The sequence below is a fragment of the Miscanthus floridulus genome, chromosome 5 (assembly GCF_019320115.1).
Source record: "Miscanthus floridulus cultivar M001 chromosome 5, ASM1932011v1, whole genome shotgun sequence".
Taxonomy (NCBI): Eukaryota; Viridiplantae; Streptophyta; class Magnoliopsida; order Poales; family Poaceae; genus Miscanthus; species Miscanthus floridulus.
The window spans coordinates 99,232,483-99,249,691 of record NC_089584.1 but is presented as its reverse complement, the minus strand read 5'-3'; the positions used below and the strand labels follow the sequence as shown (position 1 = coordinate 99,249,691).

The following is a 17,209-nucleotide window of genomic DNA, read 5'->3' as shown; positions in this document are numbered from 1 at the left end:
CGTTGGCTTTGCTTGTCTTGCTCTGCCTTTCCCCCCTCTCGCCTTATGCTGACTGAGGTTTTAAGGGCGTTTGGGGGAACCTGTTTTATAGGGGAGTGGCGGCTTTTGGTTATTCAATTTGTGGTACGTTGTTTGTTGGAACGTATCTTGACTTTAATGGCCTATATCTTGGTTGTATTGTTCGTGTCTTTTGAGATCTTTTGAAGTAAATAGGCCTAGTGCCTAAGCGACAGGGTTTTGTCGGACGTTGTCCTCGTTTTGCTGTTTTTCGATGGCGGAGACCCTTTTCCTTTTTTTTGCTCCTGATGCCTGGGTTGGTTTTTTCTTAATTTCGGAGGCCTATTTTGGCCGGTTTTGTTTTTGCCTTGCTACCTGAATTTGTTCAGGTCTTCGTCAAGGTCGGAGGTCTTTGGCCAAGGTTATTTTTGCCTTGATGCCTGAATTTGGTCAGGTCTTTTTCAAGGGTCGGAGGCCTGTTTGGCCAAGTTGATTTTGCCTTGATGCCTGAATTTAGACAGGTCTTTTTCAGGGATTGGAGGCCTGTTTGGCCAAGGTTATTTTCTGCCTTGATGCCTGCATTTGGACAGGTCTTTTTCAAGGGTCAGAGGCCTATTTAGCCAAGGTTATTTTCTGCCTTGATGCCTGCATTTGGACAGGTCTTTTTCAAGGGTCGGAGGCCTGTTTGGCCAAGTTGATTTCTGCCTTGATGCCTGAATTTGGACAGGTCTTTTTCAAGGGTCGGAGGCCTGTTTGTCCACAGAGGTCGTTTCAAATTGCCAATGCCTATGGGCGGCGCTTTGAAAGGACCTGTGCTTATTCTTGTTCACCGAATATTCGCCGGCGGCCAGAAGCTGGCCAACTTTTGGTTTTGGGCTTTTGAAGCATCTTTTTTGGGGGACTTACCTCTTTTATACTTGTAGAGGATTTTTACATTAAGCCTGCCTCGTTAAAACCCTCACCTCCGCTTGGAGTTCCCCTGTGAGGAAAAGAGTACAGACTCTTTTACATTTTTTTGGTTGAAGAAAAATAAACTGAAAGGTAAATGAACGGAGGGACCTCTACTTATTATTTGCGGAGGTTGCCCTTTGGTACACTGCCTAGATGTAATATCTGCAGAGGCTGTCGATATTCTAGGTGTGGGTTGTCATGACACCTTCGCTGTCGGTCAAGTGGACAGAGCCAGGGCAGCCTGCTGCAGTTGCTGTGTATGGGCCTTCCCATTTCGGTTGCAGTTTGCCAACAAGTTGTGCGTTGGGTTTTCTTCTGAGCACGAGGTCTCCGTGTTTTATGTCTTTCCTTACCACCTGAGAGTCTCTCCACTTCTTGGTTTGGGACTGATATTTTGCAATGTTTTCGACTGCTTCTAGTCTTATGGCTTCTATTGTTTCTTTTGCATACTCTTCATCTTGCAACATTAGCTGTCTCGTTGTGCGGAGGCTTTCGTGCTTGATTTCTTCTGGCATCATGGCCTCTTCTCCATAAAGCAGTTTGAATGGTGTGAATCATGTTGTTCTTGAGATAGACGTATTGTGTGACCAAATCACTCTGGGTAATTCATCTACCCATTTTCCTTTGCGTAGGCCCAGCAATGTTTTTGATATTGCTGAAAACACTATTCTGTTCGCTCTTCCACAGCACCATTGAACTCTGGGTGGTATACAGAGGTGAAGGCTAGTTTTGTCCCTATGCTTTTGCAGAATTCTTTGAAGTTCTCTGAATCGAATTGTTTTCCATTGTCTACTGTCAAAATCCTCGGTACACCGAATCTGCAAATGATGTTTTGCCAGAAGAATTTTCTGATAGTTTCTGAGGTTATCTTCGCCAGCGGCTTTGCCTCTATCCATCTTGTAAAATATTCCACTACTACTACTGTGAATCTGTTTCCTCCTTGGGATGGCGGTAGTGGGCCGACCAGGTCCATACCCCATCTTTGTAGCGGCCATGTCAAAGGTATAAGCTGGGTCTCCGACGATGGTTTTGACTGCCCTGGAGAGAATGTTTGGCATGCTTTGCATGTTCTGACTATCTGCTCTGCGTCTTGTATGTGTGTTGGCCAATAAAAGCCTTGCCTTATTGCCTTTGCTGATAATGCTCTAGAGCCAATGTGTGACCTGCAAATTCCTGACTGTATTTCTTGAAGCAACTCTATGCCTTCGCTCTGCGATATGCACTTGAGGAGAGGCTGGACTACTCCTTTCTTGTATAGTACACCATCTATGATTGTGTAATTTCTTGCCCTGGCCTGTATTCTTGCTGCTTTTGCTTCAATCTTCTTCGGTGGTTTTGCCTTCTAGGAATTCTGTTATCGCCTTTCTCCAATCTTCATTTTGCAGGTGTAGTATGGGCTTTAGTGCCTTAGATGTCTCCGCAGTTGTCGAAGACTTACAAGATCTGGTAAAAAGTGTTTGGTGGCAGTGGCAGGTTGTTTGCCGCAGCTTTTGCCAATTCATCTGCCTCTGCGTTTTTTTGATCTTGGTATGTGCTTCAGGGTGAAGCCCTCGAATCTCCCGCTCCAAATTTCTGACAACGGATAGGTATTTGATGAGTTTCGGCTCTCTTGCTGTGTATTCTTTCTCTACTTGGCCAGTGACCACTTGAGAATCTGTTTTGACTGTCAATGTTTTTGCCCCTAGGGCCTTTGCTTTGCTCAACGCTAAGATCAGGCCTTCATATTCTGCTATGTTGTTTGTTGATTTGAACTCTAGCCTTGCTGCGTATTTCAGTCTAACGTCGGAGGGTGCCGTTAGGATGGCAGAGGCTCCTGCTCCGGCTTGGCCCCAGGCTCCATCCGTGAATGCTATCCAGCCTTGAGTGGTTGGTTGTACCTTGGGCTCTGTCGGAGGGTGTCCAATCTGCTACAAAATCGGCTAGTGCTTGTGATTTGATTGCTATTCTGGGGACATACGAGATACCAAACTGTGATAGCTCTGTAGCCCATTTGCCTATTCTGCCGGAGGCTTCTTTGTTTCTGAGCAAGTCTTGCAGTGGCAGCGATGTTGGAACTAAGATTTTGTGGGCTTAGAAATAATGCTTTAGTTTTCTTGATGCCATCAGCACTACGTAGGCAACTTTTTCCACCTCAGTGTAGTTTAGCTTGGCTCTGGACAGTGCTTCTTGAGATAAAATAAACTGGCTTTTGAGTTTTGCCTAATTCTTTTTCTAGCTCGTGAACTAAGACTGCGCCTGACTGCATGGTCGGAGGCCGCCACATACAGCAATAGGTGGCTTTCTGATTCTGGGACGGAGACCACCAGTGAGCTTGCCAGATACTCTTTCAAGTTATGAAATGCTTTCGACTGCTTGGACCCCCACTCGAAGTTGTCTCCGCCCCTCAGGGCTTGGAAGAAGGGTAGGCTGTGTTCTGCTGATTTTGAGATGAATCTGTTGAGCGCTGCTATTCTTCCCGTCAGCTTTTGCACTTCTTTCTTGTTTTTGGGCTCTGCCATTGTCATTATTGCTCTGGTTTTGTCCGGGTTCGCTTTGATGCCTTCGCTGCTTATGATATATCCGAGCATCTTCCCTTTTGTGACTCCAAATATGCATTTTTTGGGTTGAGGCGGAGGCCAGCTGTCCTAAGGTTGTCGAAGGTCTCCTGTAAGTCGGAGACATGATCATCCTTGCTCTTGCTCATGACCACTATGTCGTCGACATAGGCTATGATGTTTCTATCTAGTTGTGAGCCCAAAACTTCCTTTGTCATTCTGGCAAAGGTTGCGCGCCGACATTTTTTAGGCCTTCCGGCATTCTGGTGTAGCAATATGTCCTGAATGGAGTTGTGAAACTTGTCTTGTCTTCGTCTTCTTTTTTCATCTAGATTTGGTGATACCTAGAGAAATAGTCGAGGAGAGAGAACCTCTGGCATCTGGCTGCCTTATCGACGGAGGCATCTATTCTTAGCAATGGGAAAGGGTCTTTTTTGCAAGCTTTATTCAGATCTGTGAAATCTATGCACATTCTCATTTTGCCATTCTTCTTTGGTACCAGTACTACGTTTGCAAGCCATTCTGAATACTTGACTTCCCTGATCACTTTTGCATCTAGCAATCTTTTCACCTCCGCCTTTGCTGCCAGGATTCTGTCGTCCGACATTTTTCTCTGTTTCTGCTTTCTTGGTCTCATGTTTTCATTGATATCCAATTCATGCTGTATGATGTCCCTGTTGACTCCTTGGAGGTCGGAGGCTGACCAGGCGAAGATATCCTTGTTTTTTACTAGAGTTTCCATGAGCTCTTCCTCATCTACCTTGCTCAATTCTGAGCCGATTGTTATTTTTCTATCTGGTAACTCCTTTTCTAGAGGGATCAGCTTTGTCTCTTCTGACCCTGCCATATCTGTTTTTCCTCTAGGCATATCCGGAGGCTCTTGTTCTTTGTCTGCCGACTCGACTGCATTGATGTTTCTTTGGGCTCTATAGATAGCTTTTTCTATGTTTCTTGCTTCTTTTTGGCTACCTCGGACTGTGATAATACCATGGAGTGCTGGTATTTTCATGCACAGGTAGGCCATATGTAGGGCTGCGTTGAATTTGGTTGTGAATCCTCTGCCCAAGATGGCATTGTATGGGTAATACAGATCGACGACGTCGAAGGTTATGTACTCGGTTCTAGCATTTGCTTGGGTTCCAAACGACACTGGGAGTGAGATTTTTCCTAGTGCTTGTATCTGCTTGCCTCCGAATCCTATTAAAGGGGATTCAGAGGGTTGTAGTTGATTTCTGCTGAGCTTCATTTGGTCGAAGGTATTTGCGAAGATGATATCTGTTGAACTGCCAGTGTCGATCAGTACTCTGCTTATCTCCCATGCTGCTATGTTGGTCTTAATTACCATTGCGTCTACATGAGGGTAGCTCTCTAGCTGGAGATCTTCTTCTGTGAAGGTGATTGGGACTCTGGACCAATCTGTGTATTTCGCTGGGCCTTGGACTGCTACATTGTTTACCTGGCGGAGGTGATTCTTTTTCTGTTTTTTGTTTGAAACTCCATTGATGATCCTCCGGCGATTGGTAGTATCATGCCTATTGTTGGCAGTGCTCCATGAGGGTTGACTTGGTTTTTCTGGGTTTGGCTCATTTTTTGGTGTTAGGGGTTGGTTGTGAGGTGGCGGCGGAGGCAGTTGCTGCATGTGCTGCTGTTGCGGCGGATGCTTGAACCTGTTTTGGTTTTGTGGCGGTTGGTTTGTTACGAGGTAGGTTATGTGGGGATGTTTTGGGTTTATGTAGGTCAGGCTTGCCTCCGACCTATAGTTGCCCGCCGGAGGCTGCTGCGAGGGCACTGACCGCCATGCTAGTAGGAATTCTGGGTAGTAGGCGGAGGCCAGTGTGGAGGGATGTATTTGGTTTGCGTTTAGCACTGGGTACATCGGGTAGTACTGCTGGTGGCCAGTTGTGTAGGTGTTGTTGACCTCTCTTGCGCTCTGCTGTGCCATAGGTTGGGCATTCTGCTTGTTCTTCATTCTTTCCTGTGTCTCTTTTGTCTCCGGACAATCTTTGGTGCAGTGCCCTGCGCTTTCGCCGTGAAAAACGCAATATGGCCTGCGTTGTTTCTGGTTGTGGTTTTTGTTCTAGTTTTTTCCTTGGTAACCTTGCCGACCTTGGTTCCTGGTCTGGGTCTCCGATGATGCTGGCGCTGCCAGTTGCCCTTGTTCGGGGTAAGGTTGACCCTCGATGCTGAGCACCTGCCCCTGTCCTGGTTTCTGATTTGATGCATTCTGGTTCGTATAGCTCTTCTAGGAGTTTTTGCTGCTGTTTTGCTGTCTGTTTTGACCCTGATCCTCCAGCCTTTTCCGTAGGTCATTGTCTGATCTGCAGTACTTCTCAAACTCGTCATACAACTGCTGTATGGAAGTTGGTTTCTTTCTTGCTAGGTGTGCTGCGAACGGCCCAATTCGGAGGCCTTTGATCGTTGCTTCAATGGCGATCTCTTCTGGGACGTCTGGTGCCTTCGCCTTTAGTTGCACGAATTTCCGGAAGTAGTCGTGTAGTGTCTCTCCCTGCATTTGTTTGCAGTGGAATAGATCTGTGGATGTCAGCGACTGTGCTGCTAGCCCCTTGAAGTTTGCCAATATCTTGTCCTGGAGATTTTCCCAAGAATAGACCGTGCTTGGTTTGAGCATGGAATACCAAGCCAACGCATCACCTTCGGCAGCAATAACGAATGACTTTGCCAGGACGGCGTCGTCGACGCCGGTGGAGGCTACTGCTGCCTCGTAACTCATAATGAACTGATGGGGGTCGGTCTTTCCGTTGAACTTTGGTAGTGTGATTGGCTTGTACGCCGTTGGCCATGGCGATTGTTGTATGCCTTCAGAGAGTGGGGACTTGGGATCGATAGGCCTCCGCATCGCCTGAGATGGCGTCGTGGTTGGGCTGATCACTGGCGGAGGCATGGTTGCAGTTGGTGTTGCTGCGGAGGCTGGGATTGCGGAGGTTGACAGTGGTACTGCATGCTGCTTACTTAGCATCTCAGCATGTAAGACTGCCAACTGCTGCCTTATTTCTGCTGCTTGTGCTGACGCTTGAGTAGCTTGCTGATTAGCTGTGAATGCTGCTGCCATTCTGTCCCTCTCTTATTGCGCTCTTTGCAAACTATGCTTGCAGCTGTTGTAGTTCTTGCTCGAGTGTTGTACCTGAGTTTTGGTTGGGCCTCCGGATCTTGGATCTCTGGATGTTGGGGTTCCGGTTGTTGACCCTGGGCATCTGCTCTGGTGCCATCCTCCTCTGGCGAGGTTGCGTAGGTGCTACGAGTGGTGCGCCTAGGCCTTCCTCTCTGACCCGTGGTCGTTGCTGTTCTGGTGGTGGTTTTTCTTTTCCCTGCCATCGTTGGTTTGTCTTGGCCAAACCATGGCGGGCGCCAATGTAGAGACTAGCGGTCTCAGACAGCGTGGGGAAGACAGAGGCCTCCGCCCGTCAGGCGTCGCCCTCAGGCGGAGGCTCGGGATAGGCACGACAGGTGGGCGTGTAGGAAGCTGGTACGGAAAGCTATGGTTTCATTAATTCCTCTCCCCTCCTCTTACACAGTTACAAGTGCTCCCTATTTATACGGCTTAACTACTTCTTGACAGAATTTATTATAATGCCCCTCATACCGCGCGGGGGCCATGCGGGCGTGCTCGTGCGGACCACGGGCGTCTGCGCTTAGGTACCTGCACACACTTAGGCAAGACTGTTTGTTTGATTAGTTCAGGGGTAGGGCGGCCTCCGCCCTCATCGCCGGAGATGCCCGTCAGCCGAAACGGGGCGGCGTCCGCCTGAGCGGTCGGAGATGTTTGTGCCTGGCCCGGGCGGAATCCGCGACAAGCTCGCTGAGCCTCGTGCAGCGCCCTACGAGCATAGCCAGGAAAGTTCCTTTAGTCAGCACCAGATCTCCGCCCTAAGACGGTCGAAGACGCCTTGGCGACACTCCGCCGTCGGAGGCCTTCGCCACCCGCCGAGGCCGTGTTACAACACCGAGCACATGGAGACGTCGTATGTGCTCGGAAGAGGAGGGTCGCCATGGGTGGAGGGGACATGGACGTCGAGGAAGATGAAGAGGAGGACGGGGAGACGGGGTAGGTTGGCAGCCATGGTGGCGAGAAGACGAGGTGGGCTCACGCTCATCTGGCTGTTTTGTTAGCTCCTTTTTTTTTAGATAGTTTTGTTAGCTCCAATTGGGCACGCGTTTGGTTTCTTGTGAGCTGTGACTTAGGGGGCGTTTGGCGGACGTTTAGACACATGCATGGAGTATTAAATATAGATTAATTACGAAACTGATGGTATAGTTTGTGATTAATTTGCGAGATGAATCTTTTCAGCCTAATTAGTCAATGATTTGACAATATTTTGCTGCAGTAAATATATGCTAATGATGGATTAATTAGGCTTAAAAATTCATCTCGTGGAGTACTGACGGATTACGTAATTTATTTTTTATTAGTATCCGAACACCTCATACAACATCATTTCGATACACCTCTTAAATTTTAGTAGCTGAATCAAACACCCCATAAGTCCCGTGGACTTCGTCTTGACCGGGTTTCGGCGAAGGCTGGTTGGTGGTGGGCCGGAGGTGGTGCAGGTCTGCAGGAGATACTCCAACCAGCCGATGCTGAATATGGAGGTGTGGGACGCTGGGAGGATCTGACCAGGACGGTATGCGTCTTGTAGTCGATGCTGAATACTACGTATCTGTGGGACATGACGGGGGGATCAGCGTCGAGTTGCCCTCGCAGACAAGGCCGATCCTGGCGTAGCAGCAGTCGGCGGGAGCGAAAGAGTTGTTGAGCCAGGATGGGTAGTGGGTGTCGTGGCCGGCACATATGGCTTTGCTGCAGGAATCAGGAATGGCGTCCGCTACGGCAAGGAGGAGCTGGACGGGGAGTAGGAGAAGGAGCAGAGCCGCAGGGAGGGAGAGACAAGTGGCGGAAGTTAGGCTGACACCGACCGGTTCTTCGACTTGGATGTGGAAATTTTGACATGACTGAGCCGCAAACGAACAGTCGGCAGCTGATTGCGCCTTGGCACGGCCTGTCGTCCTTACATCTCCTTCAAGGCACATAGTCGAGACGACGCAATTTTAGGTGCTGTTTGGATCACCAAAATTTAGCCTCTAAAGTTTAGTTCTGCTGGACTGTTTGGATCCATGGGCTAAACTTTAGTACTTTAATCTACAATGACTTATTTGCCCCCTCCAAGTCTCCTTCCTCGCACGCTACTGCTGCCCATGACAGCTCTCGCCATGGGCAGGCCGTGGGCACGAACGAGGAGGACGTCGTCGCGCTACTGGTGGTAGGGGGAGGGCGGCGCTGCACACCGGATCCGCCGCGGATGGCCACCGCTCGGAAGTACGCGCGCTCTGGGGTGCTCGGCCACCGAGATGGAGAAGAGGGAGAGGGCGCCGGCGAGTTGTGGTAGGCGGGGCGCTCGCAGGGGCGCACGTGGCCAAGACGAGGCGGGGCGCGCAGGCGGGTGCGGACTCCGGCGAGCTATGCCAGGGCAGGGCACCGCTCACGCCCGCGTGGAGCCGCCGCTGGAGATGTGCCCGCGCAAGAGCTCGCCGCCGCAGGGGCAGCGCCCGCCTCCCTTCTTCCCCTCCTCTTCCCTTCCTCCATGGCCACAGGGGCGGTGGCCATGTCAGCGGCGTAGGAAGCGCGGCGACAGGGAGGGCAGATGCGAGCGAGAGGGAGAGAGAGAATGGGGAGCGTGGGGAACGAGGCAAGGTCAGAGCAATTATTGAGGGGCAGCACCTGTCCACTGTGCACTTTAGTCACTTTTAACCTAGTTTAGGGCCTCTTTGGGAGTAAAATATTTTAGCCCAACTTTTAACCATTTGCTCACTTTTAGCCTCCGTGTTTGGATCCCTTGGAAGAAAAAAAGACTAAAAATGCAGGGCTAAAATTTTGCCATAGAATCTAAATAGGACCTTAATTTGTCTATGCATTACGATCCACGCTTCAAACGACGCTTCAAAGTACACATAAGAGAATCAGTGCTTGCAGCGAGTCTCAAGTCTGAACAAAGTACTCTAACACCATCATACAGTGTCGTATGAGCTACGAGCACCCCTGTCCAGAAATTCTTATGTAATTACTATTACATCTATGTTTACAGGACAGAAATAGCATTTGATGCATGCCTTAGTTCTGCATATTATATAACAAATATTTGCATTTGTACAACCTGGTAACGCTAGCAATATTTATCAGTAGGAAAATATCTATGCTTGTCAGCTCAAGTAAACTTTGGGTGGCAATTCCAGATTACTTGTGCTTCCGTCTAGCATCTCGACGACTCTAGTCATTGTTGGCCGATCAGTCGGAATCACTTGTATGCACCACAAACTAACCACTATCATCTTTCTCACGAGCTCTGTCATCTCACCATTAATCTCAGAAGCACTGATACAGTAGTCATCCAAATGTTCATAAATCCACTGAGGGAAATATTGACTACTAGATTCACTATTTCCACTTGTATTCCTGTCCCTTGCCCCAACCATCTCAAGGACCATCATTCCATAACTATACACATCAGACTTGCTACTTATTATTCCGAATTGCTTTGAGTAAACCTCTGGGGCAATATAACCTATTGTCCCTCTTGCACCAGCAATGGAGATAGCACTCTCTTTATTCAGGCATAGCTTGGCCAATCCAAAGTCAGAGATCTTAGGACAGAAATCCTGATCTAATAGAATGTTATGTGGTTTGATGTCAAAATGCACGATTCGAGTATTGCATCCCCGGTGGAGATATTCAAGTCCTCTGGCCGTGCCAATTGCTATGCCAAATAATTTCTCCCAACTTAGTGAATTTCCACTATTCATGTTGCTATTGAAGGCGTACCTTTCGAGCGAACCATTAGGCATGTACTCGTAAATAAGTGCCCTTTTGGATCCATGTATGCAAAATCCTAAAAGTGACACAACGTTGACATGAGAAGTTCTGCTAATACTAGCCACCTCGTTCATAAATTCCTCTCCATCACCCTTGGTGTCCTTTAGCATCTTAACTGCTACCTGGCGGCCATCGTAGAGCTTGCCTCCGTATACAGCACCAAATCCACCTTGGCCTAGCTTCACAGTAAAGGATTTTGTCATCCTTTTCACATCTGCATAAGTGTATCTTTTTGGATGTAGGTTCCCGTTCTTTTGTAGAAATGACTCAACCCTTGGTTCATCCTTCGATTTGAAGGGCAGCAAACCATCTTTAGAAGCGGAGAAGAATTTGAGAATAACTAGACACAGGAATAGAAGTGACAACGTGCCTGCAACAATACCTGCATCACAAATGAATTCAACTGCAAGGCATTCTAAAAATTCAATTTGCAAAGAAAAAATGCACCGTTAGTCAGTGTGGAAACTCATCAGATTATTGCCCAAATGGAGGATGCAATTTATCTATATTCCTGTCATTGGTTAGTGGATTCCAGATACTTTTTTTTTTAGAATTATGGATTCTAAAACATGTCATGCCAATAATTCATTATATGCTTTTCTTCTGCTCTTTTAGACTAAATGAAGATGGGTACTGACTATAGGCTGCGTAGTGCTTACCAGCAATAATTGGTGTTTTCCGTTTTGATCCTGTATGCCAACAAACAAAACCCAATGTCAGATTTGAGCAAGATTAAACTAATTCACGTCAAACAGAAACACAAAGCACAAATGTATTACAAAAGATAATTTCAGTTTGACTAGATTAATAGAAAAGAATATCAATGTTTGTATCTTCAAATAGTAGGCTTATATAAAAAATATATTCTATGATTAATCTAGTGATACTTATTAGGCTCCGTTTGGTAGGAGCTCCTCTTCGGCTCCGGCTCTGGCTCCTCCGGAGGAGCCCTACCAAACAGTTTAACAGGAGTAGTTTGGAGCTGTTTTTCAGTGAAAAAAATAGGAGCCGGAGCTGTTTTGAAGATTTATGATTCATCTAAAACGGCTCCGCCGGGAGGAGCCCTCTCAAATACACTCTTATCACGCATCATAAATAGTTTTTTTTATATATCAGCATGATCGGAACATCTTGATGTAACAGTGCTGCGACTGCTATTGCAGCAACCTTACCTACACCTACTGTTGTTTGTAGTAAAAAATAAATAGCAACAGCCACCACAACTGAGCAGACCATATATATTTTGTCAAATTTGAATTTGTCTGACGCATCGGCAAGCGACATTTTTCTTCTTTTTAGAAAGAGGGAGTACTTAATGAGACAGGTGGGCCCACAAGTTTTACTTAATTTTACCTTGGAATCGGCTATATGCTCATTGTGAACAATTTCCTTCGTAATTGAGGTTCCTTGCAGTGGTGGAAATCTATTCTATAGGGCTTGTTTGGAATGGAGGAATGAAAAATAGAGGAAAGGAAGAAAACACAGGAATAGAAAACGAGTGTAGGTAGAAAAAAGAGGATTGGAAAAACACATGAATTTTATAAGAATGGGTGTTTGGAACACAAGGAATACAAGAACATGTTTATTCCTCCATTCTAGTGAACAAGGGCTTGCTCATCTCTCCATTCACATGTAGGAAAAATTTACAAGGGCTTAGAGTTGAAGTTTTATTTCCTCCATTTCATTAAGGAAAGCAAGGAAAAGAAAAAACTTTATTCCTCCATTCCAAACACCATGTGATGTAAGCAAAACATAGGAATTAGATTCCTTTAAAATTCCTATGAAATTCCTCTAATCAAAACAATGGCATGCCGGTTCAACGGATGCTCTCAGTGCCAAGTCACTTGATTGGCGAAATGATGAAAGCTTGACCTAGTAGTGGATTCGTAATGGGCTGGTGATGAGAGCCTATAAATTTACTAGATTCATTCATGGTGGCCTATGCAAAACCCATATTGTCTTCTATTCTTCTGAAAATTTAAGAGCTTTGAGTCCTTCGTTTTTTTGTTTTGTCAATAGGAAACCTAATCCTAAAACTCATTTTTAGTGTGAAGTGAAGCGAAACCTCAATAGAAAGACACACAGGCGTGGTATCGGAAGTCCGATGGAATGGCTGGCTGTGCAGACGGAGCAGATTTTTTGTTTTTAAGACGGAAATAAATCTTTCGGTAGGTTTAATTAAAGCTTACTTGATGCGATGTGTTCGCAGTCCGGGCAAGATAGAACGGGTAGCGGATTTCGTCGCTGCCGCACCAGGTGGATTTCGAGCACATGGAGACGTTGTAAGTGCTCGGAAGAGGAGGGTCGCCATGGGTGGAGGGGACATGGACGTCGAGGAAGATGAAGCGGAGGACGGGGAGACGCGGTAGGTTGGCAGCCATGGTGGCGAGAAGACGAGGTGGGCTCACGCTCATCTGGCTGTTTTGTTAGCTCCTTTTTTTTTTTTTGAGATAGTTTTGTTAGCTCCAATTGGGCACGCGTTTGGTTTCTTGTGAGTTGTGACTTATAGGTCCCGTGGACTTGAAGTCTTGACCGGGTTTCGGCGAAGGCTGGTTGGAGGTGGGACACGCTGGGAGAAGGAGACTGAAGTAGCGTGGACTTGGCGGTCTTGCGCCTGTCCGTGCCAATCCGTTGAATCAGTGATCGTCCGCTGCCTGGGAAGAAAATTGGGTGAACCTGCGTCGATAGAATTTTCTTCCGCCGCGTGCTATATGATCCCTAAGCTTGTTGGTCCAGGCAAGATAGGATTTTAAGTCACTCTGTACTACATTGGGGTGATTTCAGTTAAATTCCACTCGGACCGTATATACCAATCAAAAGAATATAGTATAAGGCTATAAGCTAGTACTTGAAGCCAGGATGTTCATTTTCTAGAAGAAAATTTGTTAACGTGTGAAATTGTGCTCCAAAAATTGGGTTTCTTAAGATCTTCTTATGCTTTTAATTCTACGTGGGGAAGGTGGTTTGTATAAAGATATGTGTTTTTTTTAGCTGCAAGCACTTCTGTATAATTTTTTTGGCTGCAAGTACTTCTCTATAAGACTTTTGGCTGAAAGTACTTACTTCTCTACAATTAGGAGTATATAGTAAGTGAATCAAAGGTAGTTAGGTTTTTCAGTTTCAAGCCTCCTTGTTCATTTAGGATAACCATTTCACAAAATAAACGTACAATGTTTCTTTATAAAATATTATTTGGTAGAGCCCTTCAAAGATTCAGCTAGAAACTCCTCAAGAGAATCTACGAAACAAACCTTTCGGTTCAAAAAGATGTTTCCATCTAGCGGGCACTATGTAAAAAACTGTACAACGCTCCCTACAGACACCACACCAACGCGTGTCTGTGATATAAATTCACAAACGCGCATTCCCGACACACGTCTGTAATGAGTCGCAGGTCAGTGTAGCCGCAACTCGCAGGACTAGTAGGATGTGTGATAGGTGGTCACTCTGGTTGCATCGATCGAAAAGGCAGAAGGGATTAGCTGATATTGACACTGCCGCACATGAACGACTCCAAGCAAATCAAACCATCATTGGAGGACGGCATGGGAGGTGTTGTGTGGTGACTCAGATCTTACTTTTTAATAGGACTCAATAGTGGTGTGTACTTCTAATTTTATTAGTACTTGAGTGTAGAATCCTACAAGAAATAGGACTTCTACTTGCATGTGTTAGGGTCCAGGAGTGGACTATATAAATAAAGGGTATAGGCCAAGAAATCAACCAAGCCAACACAAGGGTAGGAATCATTGTTGCAAGGAACAATTAGGAACACTCAAGAAGATTGGGCTAAAAGTTCTATTGCACTAGATTTTTTATAGTGTAGGAATCAGTGGGTCCTAGAGGGATTGTGAAAGAGCGATAATCATTTATACTCTTTTGGAGTTGTTCTTATAGAATTTGCGGTCGGTTTCATCAAATCCTAGTCTCTTGTCATGATTGTTTCAATATCATCGTCTATGTTTTCCACATAATTCGACTATCATTTAATAGGGTGCAAGCTTATGTCATACTCACGATATCTTTTTAAAGATCCAAGAGCTGCTGCGTATAACTAGAGGTATCATAATCTAATGGGAGTTAGGGGCACGAACACACAGGATTAGGACACAAGGTAGGCAAGACATGGCCAGCAAAGAGGTAGCTTTGTATTCGCAGAGAAACAAGATACCTGGTTGAATTTGGACGACCGAGGCGTCAACTCCCAGTGCCCAAGACGCAAGGACTTTTGACGCGACTGACCACGCCTCGCCTTATCCGACCACGCCTCGCTCTGCTCGCCCGCGTCCTCCTCCCCGCTCCTCCACTCTGCTCGCCCGCTCCTCCTCGCTCCCGCTACTGGCACGCAGCGCTCACGTGCCGCCACCCCTCCCTCCCTCCACGACCTCTATGCCACCGGAGAGGAGGGCGACGACGGCGGCTTCCGGCGAGCCTCCCCTCCCTCCCTTCCTCCCTCCGCGACCTCCATGCCACCGGAGAGGAGGGCGATGGCGGCGGCTTCTGGCGAGCCACCCTCCCTCCCACCCTTCGCGACCTCCATGCCACCGGAGAGGAGGGCGACGGCGGCAGCTTCCGACGAGGTAGGTGGATCTGAGCCCTACTCCTCCTCCTCCTCTGAATCTGAGCTCTCCTCCTCCTCCTCCTCTTCCTCTGGATTTGGATCTGAGGGACGCCGCGGTGGCTAGGGTTCCGGCGAGCTCTGTTGCAGTAGCCTTGTTTTGCTGTTGCAACAAGTAATATTCCTTTGTTGCATTAGTCTCTTTTTTCTGATGTTGCATCTCGCATTGCGCTTTGTTTCTGTTGTTGCAGTATCGTTGTTTTGCTGTTGCAACAAATATTTTTTCTTTGTTGCATTAGTCTTTTTTTCTCATGTTGCATCTCACATTGTGCTTTGTTTCTTGTTATTGCAGTAGCTTTGTTTTGCTGTTGCAACAAGTAATTTTTCTTTGTTGCATTAATCTTTTTTTCTGATGTTGATTTCTCACATTTGCGCTTTTGTTCTATTTTTGTTGCAGTAGCCTTGTTACGGTGTTGCAACAAGTAATATTTTTTGTTGCATTAGTTTCTATTTTCTGATGTTGCATCTCGTATTGCAGTAGCTTTTGTTCTGTTGTTGCAATCGATTTATTCTAATGTTGTAGTAGACTTGTTCTGCTGTTGCATCTTGCATTTTTTTTGTTTAATGATGCAAACAAGCAATACTTTCTGATGGGAGCGCGATGAGGATGCGATGCACCTAGCGTGGGCGCGGCGGGGGATGGGCGGCGCGACGGGATGGCGGGGGGGAGGACGAGGTGGCGCAGTGGGATGGCGGGATGGCGGCACCTGCGGAACAGAACGAGTCTACTATTCCGTGGGGCGGCGGAGCGCTAGGTGCTCTGTTGTTTTGGTCAAGGATAGAAATGAGTACTATTTTTCGCGGGCGGCGGGGGCGTGGTTTCGTGCGTGGGGGAACACTCGGACGGGGCCGGAGGTGCGTCTGGACGCTAGGAGCGCCAACAAGCAGAAAAACGAGAAGAAAAGTAAAAAAAAAAGAAAAGTAATGCACGGAATAGGAGACATACCTGTTACGCAACGATCCGTGGTCCGGCCGCCCTCGCAGAAACAGGTGAACGTCAAGCCGCCGACGTGCGTCTCGTTGCGCTGGTAGCCGCACCATCCGCCGGAGCCCTCGCATCGGTCGCACTGGTGGTTGTGGGTGTCGTAGTTCAACTCGAACCCGCCCTGCAGCACCTCACGGAAGGATCCGTTCTCCGGAGGCGGACCGCCAGGCGCGCCCACGACTGCTTTCTTGTGTACATCCAGCACCGGCGCCACCACCACCTCCTCGCACTCGAACTCGTACGCCTCAGCACCCGTGATCCCACCATCCCGCAGCACGTACGACCTATTGCCATCTTGTTGTTGTGGTTGGCACCCACTCAACTCCACGGCAGATGACAGGGTAATGTTCCTCTTGCAGCTGTAGAGGAAGGTGATGTTGGAAGCGGAGGGCGCGAGCCGCAGCCAAACGGTGTCGATGGTGAGGTTCACGTGGAGCCGCGGGCAGCCGGCCGCGTACTCGTCGGCGATGTCGGCGTCGGAGACCAGGACGGTATGCGTCTTGTAGTCGATGCTGGATACTATGTATCTGTGGGACTTGAAGGGGAGGATCAGCGTCGAGTTGTCCTCGCAGAGAAGGCCGATCCCGGCGTAGCCGCAGTCGGGCGCGGAGGAGTTGAGCCAGAACGGGTAGTGGATGTCCTGGCAGGCGCATGTGGCTTTGGTGCAGGAATCGGGGACGGCATTGGCTACGGCGAGGAGGAGCTGGACGGGGAGGAGGAGGAGGAGCAGGAGCAGAGGAGCCATCACGCGTGTGAATGGGGAGCGGAGGGAGAGACCCGGAGGCTGTGCTGCTTTACTCGGGGAGGTTTTGTGTGACAGTGAACAGTCAAGTGATGGAGTTAGTAGACCGACAACGATCGGTTCTTTGACTTGGCTGTGGAAATTTTGCCATGACTGGACCGCAAGCGAGTGAGCGACTTTGCGCCTTCGCATGGCCTGTCGTCCTTTCCATTAGGCATGTACAACCCATAGACAGTTTGTTGTCTGTATGATGATGTCACATCCTATATAGATTGCTAAATAGACAACGCATACAATGGGTTGTCTGTTTATCTATCTATTAAATCTTTAATACTTGTATGTAGCCATGATCAAGCAGGAATATGATTCATGTAACCATTGTGTTGCTCGTTGACAATAAAAAGATCCAGCATAAATAAGATGATCATGGTTATAATATTTTTTGTAATCATAAATATAAATGATATATTAATATAAATCATAATAGAACAAAATT

The 17,209-nt window shown here is 47.5% G+C and overlaps 1 protein-coding gene across 2 annotated transcripts; it reads right to left on the bottom strand.

The window, feature by feature from the left end:
- Window positions 1-9,493: 9,493 nt before the first annotated feature.
- LOC136452744 (LEAF RUST 10 DISEASE-RESISTANCE LOCUS RECEPTOR-LIKE PROTEIN KINASE-like 2.1) lies at window positions 9,494-16,716 on the bottom strand. Of its 2 annotated transcripts, none has more exons than XM_066453343.1 (3): window positions 15,933-16,716; window positions 11,028-11,057; window positions 9,494-10,750 (listed from the first exon to the last, which is right to left on the bottom strand). In XM_066453343.1, exons 1-3 carry the CDS (start codon window positions 16,714-16,716, stop codon window positions 9,699-9,701), a joined length of 1,866 nt encoding a protein of 621 aa, XP_066309440.1. In that variant the 3' UTR covers window positions 9,494-9,698. The 2 variants fall into 2 exon arrangements, with proteins under 2 accessions (XP_066309440.1, XP_066309441.1); XM_066453344.1 differs by having other exon boundaries at window positions 9,494-10,738.
- Window positions 16,717-17,209: the final 493 nt, after the last annotated feature.

Excerpts from the sequence above, each read along its gene's own strand:
- LOC136452744 (XM_066453343.1), bottom strand. The coding sequence starts at position 16,716 with ATGGCTCCTCTGCTCCTGCTCCTCCTCCTCCTCCCCGTCCAGCTCCTC. Across the intron at positions 11,058-15,932 it reads CACGGATCGTTGCGTAACAG|GATCAAAACGGAAAACACCA; the intron begins GTATGTCTCCTA and ends GTTGGCATACAG. Across the intron at positions 10,751-11,027 it reads GAAAACACCAATTATTGCTG|GTATTGTTGCAGGCACGTTG; the intron begins GTAAGCACTACG and ends TTTGTGATGCAG.